At 38.1% G+C, this 12,525-nt stretch overlaps 1 protein-coding gene across 1 annotated transcript; it reads left to right on the plus strand.

The window, feature by feature from the left end:
- Positions 1–1,907: 1,907 nt before the first annotated feature.
- On the plus strand, positions 1,908–12,286 carry LOC133865500 (eukaryotic initiation factor 4A-2). Its single transcript, XM_062301923.1, has 5 exons — positions 1,908–2,194; positions 9,750–9,819; positions 10,105–10,211; positions 10,716–11,146; positions 11,372–12,286. The coding sequence occupies exons 2-5, from the start codon at positions 9,752–9,754 to the stop codon at positions 12,005–12,007; spliced, it is 1,242 nt and encodes a 413-aa protein (XP_062157907.1). The 5' UTR covers positions 1,908–2,194; positions 9,750–9,751; the 3' UTR covers positions 12,008–12,286.
- The last annotated feature ends 239 nt before the right edge of the window (positions 12,287–12,525 follow it).

Here is a 12,525-nt window from a genome sequence, read left to right on the forward strand (position 1 = left end):
CACTAGTGAGATGTGTGGAATTTTGTTTATGGTATGCGTGGAATATTGTTAGTAGAAACCGTGATAATATACAAGTGTGTGATGAACAACATGACCTGTACTCGATAATGTGTTGTTGTGTGAACTTAATGATTTGTGAATAACGCTGTTGAACCCTGCTTGCATTTATGTTTGTGTAGATTGTATACTTGTGAGTTTTATACCACTGAGGCCTCGACACTTCTTATTGAGGCAGTGAACTCATACTTTCATCTATACGGATGTGGTAGCCACATCCGTATAGTTGAAGTTCCTTTGACTGCAGGTACTTCGGTCATAGTTGATGGTGTTGTAGAAATGTACTTGTGATATTATAACTGAAGCACGCCGCGACGGTTTTAATTGTTGGACCATGGGTGTCCACTGTTTTATAGGTTTGGATTTATGGCTTGTGTCACCTGTAACACTTGTATTGTCAAGCCATTATTTTTATGTAATTATTGTGTTAATAAGACTTAAACGGATAGATGTTAAATGGCTCTTTGTTGTAGTTATTTGTGATAGATGTATAAGTTGGGATTTCCGCTATTCTGTTTTATGTCTTCCGCTGCATAAATAGATATATGCTATACTCTGATTATTAGGTACATGATATGGAGCATGTACTATATGTTGCCTTTGCGACACGTCGTCGTGCCACTGTGAAGATCCATTTATATTTTAAGAGATTAATGTTTATGTAAATGATTTGTAAAAATAAAAAAAGAAAAAAAAGGGGAGGGTCACTACAGTGGATCACTCGAGGTTGGACTTGGTCAGGTCACTAACGAGGGCTTGCTATTATGCTTCACCGAGGCACTAGTGTTGTACGAGAGGTCCCTTGGAATGCGCAAACCTTATTGGGAAGGAGTAAGGGCTCAAATAAATCATGCAAAGGACGGTTATGAGATATAAATGCTTATTATATAGTATGCAGGATGTCTGCATTAAAACACTATGTGCCTTGTCCCTAGAATTATGCCTTAATTATTTTTTCAAAATTTACTCATTTTATAATGGCGTAATAATAGAGGTAACATCTTACCATTTTCCTCAAAATGCATATTTATTATGGAGTACTCGATCTATTAATTACTGCTCCCAAAAATGATGCTCATTGCATGAGTTAAGTTTCGTTGATGATGTACTTACTAAGTTGTGAATTTACATGGTTAATTATCTTCCACTTGTAAAATATCTCGATGTTTTTATAATTTAGCAGGTTATATGGAGGACAGATTAAAACTGTTCACAAGGCTGGAGATATTGAGCAAAAGGCTTATAGTGACAGATTTATGTATGTCTTGTGTATAGTTACTTCATGATGGCATGTTATATCTATTAGCTTATTTACTCTTGGATGCACTGAAAATTTCTACTGATGCTAGGGAATATTATTGAGGGTTTTTTTTTTTTTTTTTACTTTTTTTTTTTTTTTACATGTCGACATAAGAGAATGGATTTGAATTAATGACCTCTTCCTCGTGAGGCGTGATTCACAGCCGATTGAACTACTATTTGGAGATATTATTGAGGTTTACTTACTATTCGAATCAAATTATTGTTTTTCCGTTTTTCACCATATTAATTAATACAGAGGCACTCCAAATAACACTTCAAGATAGTTACCATAGTTAATTAATGTGGCAACCTGATTCAAAACACAATAATTTATTTTTTTTAACCAAATGACAATAACTTACTGTACCTTACATAAACACTTTTTTTTTTTTAAAAAAATAAAAAATAAAAATATTAACAAATAATCTAAAATAAATTACTCAAAATTACTTTAGAGATGACTTTTCAAATAAAATAAAATAAAAAATACAGTAACAAAGCTGCAAAGCATAAAAGGGATTAAAATTTAAAACCGAATTGATGACTCCTGATCAGAACGAGCTAAACAAACAGTCACGCGGGCGTGTGAAAGTCGAGACCCAGAGGAAGAGGGATAACACCGAAGCACCAGGGGTAAAACCGCCAACTAACAAAAAAGAAAAAAGAAACACAAGTATCCCCTCTTTAGTCTCTTCTACTAGCTAGTATCAATCTCTCTTTTTGATTGCTTCCTTAACTCCTCCGAACAAAGATCCGAGGAGTTTGGGAAACCCTAACCCTAAAAACCCACATACCGCAAGTTCTCGCTTCGTCAACCTCTCACTATCGCTTTTAGGTGCTCGCTTTCTTTCCTTCTCTGTTAAGTTTTAGCTTTACACTGTTTAAAATTGGAACTTTACTTTGTTCTCTTTGAGCTGTGCTTATAGATTGTTTGTTTCTATAGATTGCTTTTCATGGTGAGTAGATCGATAATCTTGTTGGGCTTTGTTTGGATACCGAGAAAAGAAGGACGTGAACCCAAAAACTTTATTTGTTTTAAGACATCATAATACAGCCTTTTGGGTTGTTTCAGTTTTTGTTCTTGTTTTTGTGTATGTGAAAAGCAAACGACCATATACTTGTGATTTATTTCCTTTTTCTTTTCATCTCATATGTTTCTTCTCAAGTTCTTACCAACCTAATGTTATCTGAATCGATTGTATGATGGCCCATGGTTAATTTGCTTGGTTTAGATTAGGGTATTGCAATAAATTAATTATCCATGTATTTAATTTAATTTTTTCATTTATCTATAACACTTGCTTATGTGCTTTCCCCCTAGCGTGATTTGAAGTATCTTATGCCACAAGATCACGTGGTCTAGTTCATCAAAAATGCCGTAACGCATTAACCAGGTTGCTTGATTTGTTGGTGGTAACTTGTTCCTGTTTGTTTTTGTGATTAGGGGTGTGCACCATGGTATTGTTTGGTGTTTGCCTTAATACGACGACAGAACTTACAATGTCGGTAGTCAGACCCGACCATCTAATCAAATCGATTATGTGGCAGAATTTTTTTTGATAAGTAATAAAGATTTTATAAAAAAACGTAAGGTGCCCTTAAGTACACAAGAACAACCAAAATAGCCAAAAAGAAAAAAAAAAAAAAAAAAAAAAGAGACCCCACAAACCCTCAAAAACCCAAGCCCTCAATCCCGAATCCTCTAGGAGCCCATAACGTTACAATATGTGAACCTTGCCTTTCCTAAGCCGGGAGGACGCGCTAACATCACCATAGTTGATGGAGCTTACCAGATTCAACACCTCCCTCTTACCTTTGGTCTTTGGACACGCGACCTTAACTTCTCGATGGAAGTCTTCTTCAATGGCTTCCAAAATCGCCAAGGACAGATAAACATCCTCATCACTATCCAGCTCCCAATCCAAGGCCAGGTCGGGAGGTAAAACATCCAAAGGGTAAGGGGAGTCTCCATCCTCCCCATCCCATACCTCGTTGCCCAACTCCTACACAACCACCTCCCTAGGCGAACCAAAACCTACTGGCCACTTCTGAGATTGGGTCAAACTATTCACCTTGAAATTCTCACCCTTTACGGCTGTTGGATTGACACAACCATCCAAAGGTAAGGAAGCCCCTACCACCCCACCTTCCTTAACAACCAGAGTCGATGCAAACACGACCGACACTTTATGCGAGAGATTAACTTGCATAACCAGGCTCAGATTTAGAAACCCCCGCCATAGAAAACCCCTCACTGAAGAAGGAAACTTACCATTATCCTTCACGGGAACTTCCTATGTGGCAGAAATTGAACTGAGCTGAATATGTTCAGTCGGTTTTTGGCCCATCATGTGTAATGGCCCGCTTTAGCCTGTTTGGTCCTTAATTTTGGCCTGTTTGGCCCGCTTTGGATTGTTTAAAATCTGGAGGCCTTTTTGGGTTTTTTTTGTTCATCTTGTTCACTTTTTCTGGACCTTTTGGCTCTTGATTTGGCCAGTTGTAGCCCAATTAAATAAATCTGCCATCTAGAATATTTTGGCCCATTTTCAAAACAGCCTGATCAAAATATGATATAAACCATAACCATTTAACAACCTTAGACAAAGCCTAATCAAACATAACTAATGCATTTTCCTTTCTTGAGTCGATTTTTCCATCAGAACATATAAAACCTTATCCAAGAATTACAAAAATTAAAAATAAATATAAATTACCAAAGTGAAGACCCTGAATGTGTAGGAAATGGGTGGAAAAGGAAACCATAAGAGCAGAAACAATATGGAATAAAGCATCTTGGTTTTAAAATTTAAAAATACTCTAATATATGGACATTAGACCTAGAGGGGTGTGAATAGGTCTAATTGAATAAATTATGCCAATAAAAAAATTTAAATATGATTTGGCTTTCAAGTGTGTTGTGTATTGATTGTAGTTTAAACGTGGAAATCAATATATTAATACACAAATTATATCATGTGTATCAAGTGATGAACCTTTTGAGATTAATCAAATATTAACTAAATATCAACACTTGATAAACATGGTAACTAACACATGAATAACACAGTATAATCATCACACACCATCAAGACTAGAGATTTTTGTTAATGAGGGAAATCCAATCACTGGGAAAACCTTGGGACCTAGTCCAGTCAAATGATATCACTACTACTGAAAAACAAGTACAAGACTTACTGAACTCGTGTATAGTCTTACAGAAGACTTGAATCCTTCTAAGACTCTAGCTATATTGTTCATTCTTGAACACAATGTAATCATCACACACCATTAACACTAGATATTGTTGTTAACGAGAAAAATCCAGTCACTAGAAAAAACCTTGGGACCTAGTCTAGTAATAAAATGAAATCACTTGTTGTGACAAAACTAATATTCCAGGATCACCAAAGAAGCAGAAAAATTATAGAATAGGAAATAACAACACAATCACGTAAGAGACACCAAGATTTAAGTGGTTCGGCTTTACAAGCCTACATCTACTGGCGGAGACGATCCAAGAGAATTTCACTATCAAAAGATGGAGTACAAAGTGCAATACAAAGAACAAACACTGAAACTCAAAAGCTCCAATACACCCAAATCTCACTCTCACACAACAAAGAAGAACTAAATACAAAAGAGAAAACTTCTCTTAGTTCCCTTCTCTCTTAGTACACGAGATATACAATGAGAAATACAAGTGAGACAACAGAAGGGACTTATCTCACTCCCAAGGAGTCTGCCAAAACACTACTGGAGCCTCTCTTCTTCTCTTCTTTTTCGCACACCCACAACCGCTACTCACTCAAAGGACCGAAGTCCCATTCAGTTTTGACAACCAGGGCTTTATTCCTTTTTCTTCTCAAAGCTTCTAGAGGAAGCTAGCTTCCAAAGGAAACTTTCTAAAAAACCCATACACGTGTGCGGTGAAACAAGAAAGCCAAGTCAAAGAAAAGAGGGGACCACAATAAAAGACTTGTGAAATACAAGTCATAGGCACTACATCACTACTAATGAAAAACAAGTACAAGACGTATTGAACTCACATACATACTTATAGACGACTTGAATCCCTCAAAAACTCTAGTTGTATCCTTCTCCCTTGTTCACCGATTGAATCCCATGATCCATGTTTCTTCGTTTGTTTTTATTTCGCTCTGAATTCCATGGCCCACTTCTCCACATTTTCATTTGTTAAGGGTTTGTGTGATTTCTATATTTTAGTGGCATCTAAAAACTTATTAGACTAGGTGATGAATAATCCTCACTAGAAGCAATATTTTCTTTCGAACTCTCAAGGATTTCTATGGCGTTCTTCCAAGTATGTTGAGAGGTGATCAAGGCAGATATTATGGGGTGTTTCATGATTTTCATGCATGCTAGTAGCAAGTTTGAGAAAAGTCTCAATGTCACTTTCATTACCCTCATTCTGAATAAATCTAGGGCTATTGATCTTAAGTACTTTCGCCCTATCAGTCTTGTGAGTGAAGTTTTACAATATTATTGCTATAGTCCTAGCCAACAAGTTGAGAAGGGTTGTGGAGAAGATTATTTCGAAGTCCCAGAATGATTTTGTGAAAGGTAGGCAATCCTTGTTTCCGTGCTCATTGCTAATGAATGTCTGGATAGTAGGATCAGATTTGGTGAGCCAAGGGTGCTTTGCAAGTTGGATATTGAGAAGCCCTACGATCATGTCAATTGGGATTTCTTACTTTACCTGTTGAGGAGGTGTGTTTTTGGGGAGAAATGACGCTCTTGGATAGCGCATTGTATTTTTTCGGTGCGCTTCTTCGTTTTGGTGAACGACCATCTGTCTTGTTTCTTCAATAGCTCCCGTGGTTTGCGAGATGGAGATCCTTTGTCGCATTTTCTCTTTGTTGTTGTTATGGAAGCCTTAAGTAGAATGCTTTTTGTAATTGTTGATGGGGGTTTTATCTCAAGCTTTTCTGTGGGGTCTAGGCACTTTGGTATGGTTAACATTTCACACCTGTTGTTGCAAATGAAACTTTAATTTGTTGTGGGGCCAAGTTTGAAATTGGTTCCTGTGGGTAATGTTGACAAGGTGGAGGGATTGATTGGTATTATGAGCTGTGGGGTTTCTTCTTTGCCTTCAAAGTATCTTGGTCTTCCGTTGGGGCGTCCTATCAGGCCAATTCTATTTGGGACGGTGTTATTGAAAAGATAGTGTTTGGTTGGCTAGTTGAAAAACGATGTACTTGTCTAATGGTGGTAGGGTTACCCTTGTTAAGAGCACACTTTCCAATTTGCCTACATATTTCATGTCCCTCTTCCCTCTCCCCTGCGGGTCTTGCAAACTGTATAGAGAAGATTCAATGAGATTTCTTATGGGGTGGGCTAGGTGAAGAGTTCAAATTTTACCTAGCAAGTTGGTCCAAGGTTTTTTCTCCGATCCCTGAGGGAGGGTTGGGGGTTCTGAACTTGCTGATGTTCAATCGTGCTCTCTTAGGGAAATGGCTATGGCGCTATGTGAATGAGAGAGAGGCTTGGTGGAGAGTTGTGGTGGACTCTAAATTTGGCTGTTCGTGGGGTGGGTGGTGTTCTAATGAATCTCTTGGGTGGGGTGGGGTTATGGAAGAATATCAGGAGTTGAGGGAAGTTTTCTAGTCATACCAGATTTGAGGTGGGAGATGGCTCCAAGGTTAGATTTTGGAATGATCTGTGGTGTGGGGACAAGGTCTTAAAGGAAGCTTTTCCAAATTTATATGATATTTTTTGTGCGAAGGATGCTTATGTAGTAGTTCACTTGATGTTTTCTAGTAGATCCAATTAGTGAAACGTAAGCTTGCTCATGATTATTTGGGAGGTGGATGTCTTTGCCACGTTCTTCAATTTGTTGTATTGAGTTATAGTGAGACAGGAAGGTGTAGACAAGTTTTGGTGGCCCCCTTCAAAAAAGGATTGTTCGATGTTAGAAGAGTACTTGGTGGACTATGGTTCCTTTGATAGCGGCTTTTTTTACTTGGTCGGCAACTCTAGGAAAGATCCTTACCATGGACAATCTTAGGAAGTGATGTGTCATTGTGGTCAATATGCGTCGTATGTGTGAGAAGAATGGGGAGTCTGTTGACCATCTTCTTTTCCATTGTGTGGTTGCTTGTGCCTTATAAAATGTCTTTTTCAGTTGCTTTGGGCTGTCTTGTGTTATGCCTATAAGAGTAGTTGATTTGTTTGCTTGTTGGTGGTCTGTTGGTAGCACTTTGAGTGTTGCAGTGTGGATGATAGTCTCTTTGGAGAAAATAAATGATAGAAGTTTTGAGGATCGCGAGAGGACATTGGAAGAGCTCAAGTCTTTTTTCTTCAATACTCTTTATTATTGGACAACTTCATTTGTATTTCCTTTGGTACTTAGTTTTAATGATTTTCTTGTTCTTTTTCTCTTTTAACTATGTGTTTCTTTGTATACTTCTTGTGTACTTGGGTGCACTTTATGCTTTTAATTATGATTACTTATTAAAAAAAAAAAAAAGATCTCGTGTTCTCTGTGTAAGAGAGTTTCTGCTGTTTGTGGCTTGAGAACCCATATATAGAGGTCTAGAAAATACCTAAAATTCTGATAGGGTTTTTGAATTATTGCGGCTCAGTCAAACAGATTGCTACCTTGTTCGAATGGACCATCTTAGTCAACTGATCCAATGGCCAACTTTTGCACAATGCAAACATTTGACCATTCTTGTTCAAACGACATTCCTGTTTGTCGAATTAACCATCGACTGTGTTGAGTGAACCAATTTGCCAAAACAGATCTGTCCATCTTGGGTGACCGAGTGTCCTTCGAATGCGTGTCAACTGATGCAATTTATGAATCCTAGAAGCTACTTATCTGAATTAGCTTATCACTGTTCGAACGCCTATTAACAGTGCCTGTTCGAGCGATTTTAGTTTCATTCGAATGCCTTTTTAAAACATTTTAAAGACTGTTCATAACTTAAGCCGCAACAGTTTAACCTTAAGCTATGGATTGTCCATATTAATCTCCTAATATTACAATTGAAGGTCAATAAGCCCATTATGATTCCTAGATTTGAGATCAATCATGTGATGGTGAGGGTTTCTTCGAAAGTATTTGCAATAGATTTCCGTCTTCAATTTCACACTATCCATTTAGACAGACTTAAACTACTAGTGTTTTTGTCAATGGAATATGCCAACAAAACATATCATCACGTATGGGCATATAATCATTTCTAAGAAAGTGATTATCTCAAAACCCCATGCAGCCATGCCCCAAGAACATCATAGATTAGATTATATAACCTTGGTTGTAGATGTTGATGAATATGGAGACACATTCAGTGACAGACTTGAGCCTCTGGTGAGGTTGGCCTTCTTGTGTGCCATGCGATATGAACAATAGGATCTGAGAAGGGCCAAGAGCTTGAGAGAGGCAAATATTTGGTGAAAGGGTGGTAGACAAGATGAGCTTGAGACCAGATGTCCTCAGTTGATAGTGAGACGGATTTTAGAGAGGGGTGGCGGATGGGATATATGACTGAGTGAGGCTAAAAATGTGAGAAGAAAAGAAGGGTAGGTGAAAAAGTTGGGTTATTTTTGTAAGGGGTGTTGGTTGAGTTGGTTTTGGTTGGACTCCTGACACCCACCATTGACACCATTTCACAACCATCACGTTTCCAAATCCTAGAACCAAAACTGACTTGGTGATCAGTGGAAACTGACCGATGTTGGTCGGTTTATGGTTGGGTTTTTGGAATCCAGGCTCACTGGCATTATGTTGCTTCGCTTTAATGATGGTTCATAAAATATATCAGTGGTATGATATTTTAGTTCATGCAGTTGGGAATTCTTTTTTTTTTTTTCTTTGGTGGAAAAATAAGGTCAAGCTGTGAATCTCCTTTCAACCAAATAAAATTAAAAGAAAATGAGAGGTTCATATTACATGGGGATTATTTCTTGGCACAGATGTGTCATTTCATCTATGTACTAGACAGTTTCATACAAGTAGCACATACAGGGTTCTAACATGTTTCCGTGATTATTCTTTTTTCAATTTTTTTAACCCAATCAACTAATGGAATATACCTTTATTTGTGGTTTCTATCATCCAACATACCTGAATGATTTCAATTAAGAGAGAGCAATCTGGATTCAGGGGTCTTTTGATGATATTTGCCTGTTTGTGTTTATCCTTGTGAGGGTTATTTGTTGTTATGGCAAGTTGTTTTGTGTATTCGAATTGACATCTTTTTGGTGAGACTTTTGCTTTACACATACTAAAATTGCAAGTTTGAGATATTATTTAAGTGTTAGTAACAGAGAAGATGCACCAAGTATATTTTATGGCTATACATAGAGAAATCAGGGTTTACTGACGTATGATTACGAGTTAATTATTTACTGTTTACTCTTTGTAGTCATGGCTGGTTCGGCACCTGAGGGATCCCAATTTGATGCTCGTCACTATGATACTAAAATGAACGAGCTGTAAGTTTTATTTTTATTTTCTTTATTTACTTATCAAACATTTACTACACATGCATTGCTGGTGATATGTACTCTTTTTGTTCATTTTCTACATCATTGGTAATATGTTAGCGTTTGGCATGTCATACTTGTCAGACATTTACTACACGCATTGCTGGTGATATGTACTCGTTTTGTTTATTTTCTACATCATTGGTAATATGTTAGTGTTTTGGCATGTCATGTTTGTCATGTGATGCCTACTATAAAAGACTCATGCTTTGTTTGATGAACTGGTGGGAGCAGACTTGGAGCTGAGGGGCAAGATTTCTTCACATCATATGATGAGGTTTATGACAGTTTTGATGCTATGGGATTGCAGGAGAACCTCCTAAGAGGAATCTATGCTTATGGTATGTCCAATCATGCTTTAATTTCCGTATCTTTTTTTTTTCCCCCCAAGAAATTCAAACATTCCAAGTAGGTGTTTCTTTAATGAAGCAGTACATGCAACCTGTCTATCTGCCTTGTTTATGGGTTAGCCTGGAAAACAAATGTTGATTGATTTTAGTTCTCAATATTTGGGGAGATTATATATGTACACACCCGCAGATGTATGCAAGTGTGTATGTCCTATTTCTTGTCTGCCATAGCTTGATGAGCACATCAAGGTTTTCTGGCAATATCCTATAATTATTTATGTTCTTGCCCGTCACAACTTCAGGAGTTGTTTTACTAGTTCAGGTTTTGTATACTTACATGTGCAATGGGTGGTGTGAGCTTCATTTGAAGTGAAATTTTATGCTGTATAACTTGAGAATTCACTGCTTATTTTCTCTAATATACTATACTCTGAGAGTTGACCTCAATCTTGTGGCGACATGGAAAGCTGATATTTGAATCGAACTTCTTTGAAGGTTTTGAGAAGCCCTCTGCAATTCAGCAAAGGGGTATAGTTCCTTTCTGCAAGGGACTTGATGTGATTCAACAAGCACAGTCCGGAACTGGAAAAACTGCTACTTTTTGCTCTGGAATTTTGCAGCAGCTTGATTATGGCTTGGTTGAATGCCAGTCATTGGTTCTTGCTCCCACTAGAGAGCTTGCGCAACAGATTGAGAAGGTCATGCGGGCCCTAGGTGACTATTTGGGTGTCAAGGTTCATGCCTGTGTTGGTGGAACTAGTGTTCGTGAGGATCAACGAATTCTTTCTGCTGGGGTCCATGTTGTTGTTGGTACCCCTGGTCGTGTGTTTGACATGCTGCGGAGGCAGTCACTTCGCCCTGATTACATTAGGATGTTTGTGTTAGATGAAGCAGATGAAATGCTTTCACGAGGCTTCAAGGATCAGGTTCTTGATTTTTTTCTTTTAAATTGGAATCTCCTCTCTTGTGCTTGCTATAATTATTAGCTAGATTTGCTCATTACATACTGGTTATTGGTACAACTTGTGTAGCCATTTGGTGCTCTTATTTGTTTAAAACATGTGTGCATGGTCTTTCCAAGTTGAATTTTGTACCTTTGTGTTGAGAGATCAGTTTTTACCTGACTAACAATCTGTGTTCCAATTTTTTAGATCTATGATATCTTCCAGCTGCTGCCGCCAAAAATTCAGGTTGGGGTTTTCTCTGCCACAATGCCACCTGAGGCCCTTGAGATTACAAGGAAGTTCATGAATAAACCTGTGAGGATTCTGGTTAAACGTGATGAGCTCACCCTCGAGGGTATCAAGCAATTCCATGTCAATGTTGACAAGGAGGAATGGAAGCTTGAGACACTTTGTGATCTTTATGAAACCTTGGCAATCACCCAAAGCGTCATCTTTGTGAACACCAGGCGCAAAGTTGATTGGCTGACAGACAAGATGCGCAGCCGTGATCATACAGTCTCTGCCACCCATGGAGACATGGACCAAAATACCAGGGACATCATCATGAGGGAATTTAGGTCTGGCTCCTCTCGTGTTCTCATCACTACTGATCTCTTGGCCAGGGGTATTGATGTCCAGCAAGTCTCTCTTGTGATAAATTATGATCTTCCAACTCAGCCGGAGAACTACCTCCATCGAATTGGTCGTAGTGGACGGTTTGGGAGGAAGGGTGTTGCCATCAATTTTGTGACCACGGATGATGAGAGGATGCTCTTTGACATCCAGAAGTTCTATAATGTGGTGGTTGAGGAGCTGCCAGCAAATGTTGCTGATCTCCTTTGATGCAGTTTTACCTTGGCATGGTTAATGGTTTTTAAACTGGAATCCATAATTATTACTTTATTTCTCGTAGGTCTAGAGCTCTTAGCATGGATTGAAATGACCTAAAATGGAGGATTTAGGGTCCTCTGCATTTGAGATGGGCGCCCATTCCCCATTTTGGTTGTAAGAGAATCATGCCATGTTTTAAAAGTTTGTTTTCAGTTTGCCTTGTTGTTTCTGACTTCTAAGAATCATCCTCTGTATTTGCAGAATTTTGATCTAAGATTATTTCTTCGTGTATGTGTGAGAGGTGATGTTATGTGGAGTTGAAACATGATTTGATTACGCTTCATGCTCAACTTGCTTTGTTGTTTCCCTTCAAGCTGTTAGCTTGCTAGTACTACTGTATCTAGCCTCTCTTGTCAGTTGTCTCTGTGAAAATACTCTTTCTTCTTTTTCTTTTTTCTTTTTTTCTTCTTTCTTCTGTCCCTTGCCTTTTGCCAAATTTGTTCTTGTCCTAAACCTTTGTAAATAATTTA

Source organism: Alnus glutinosa, chromosome 4, assembly GCF_958979055.1.
Source record: "Alnus glutinosa chromosome 4, dhAlnGlut1.1, whole genome shotgun sequence".
Classification (NCBI taxonomy): Eukaryota; Viridiplantae; Streptophyta; class Magnoliopsida; order Fagales; family Betulaceae; genus Alnus; species Alnus glutinosa.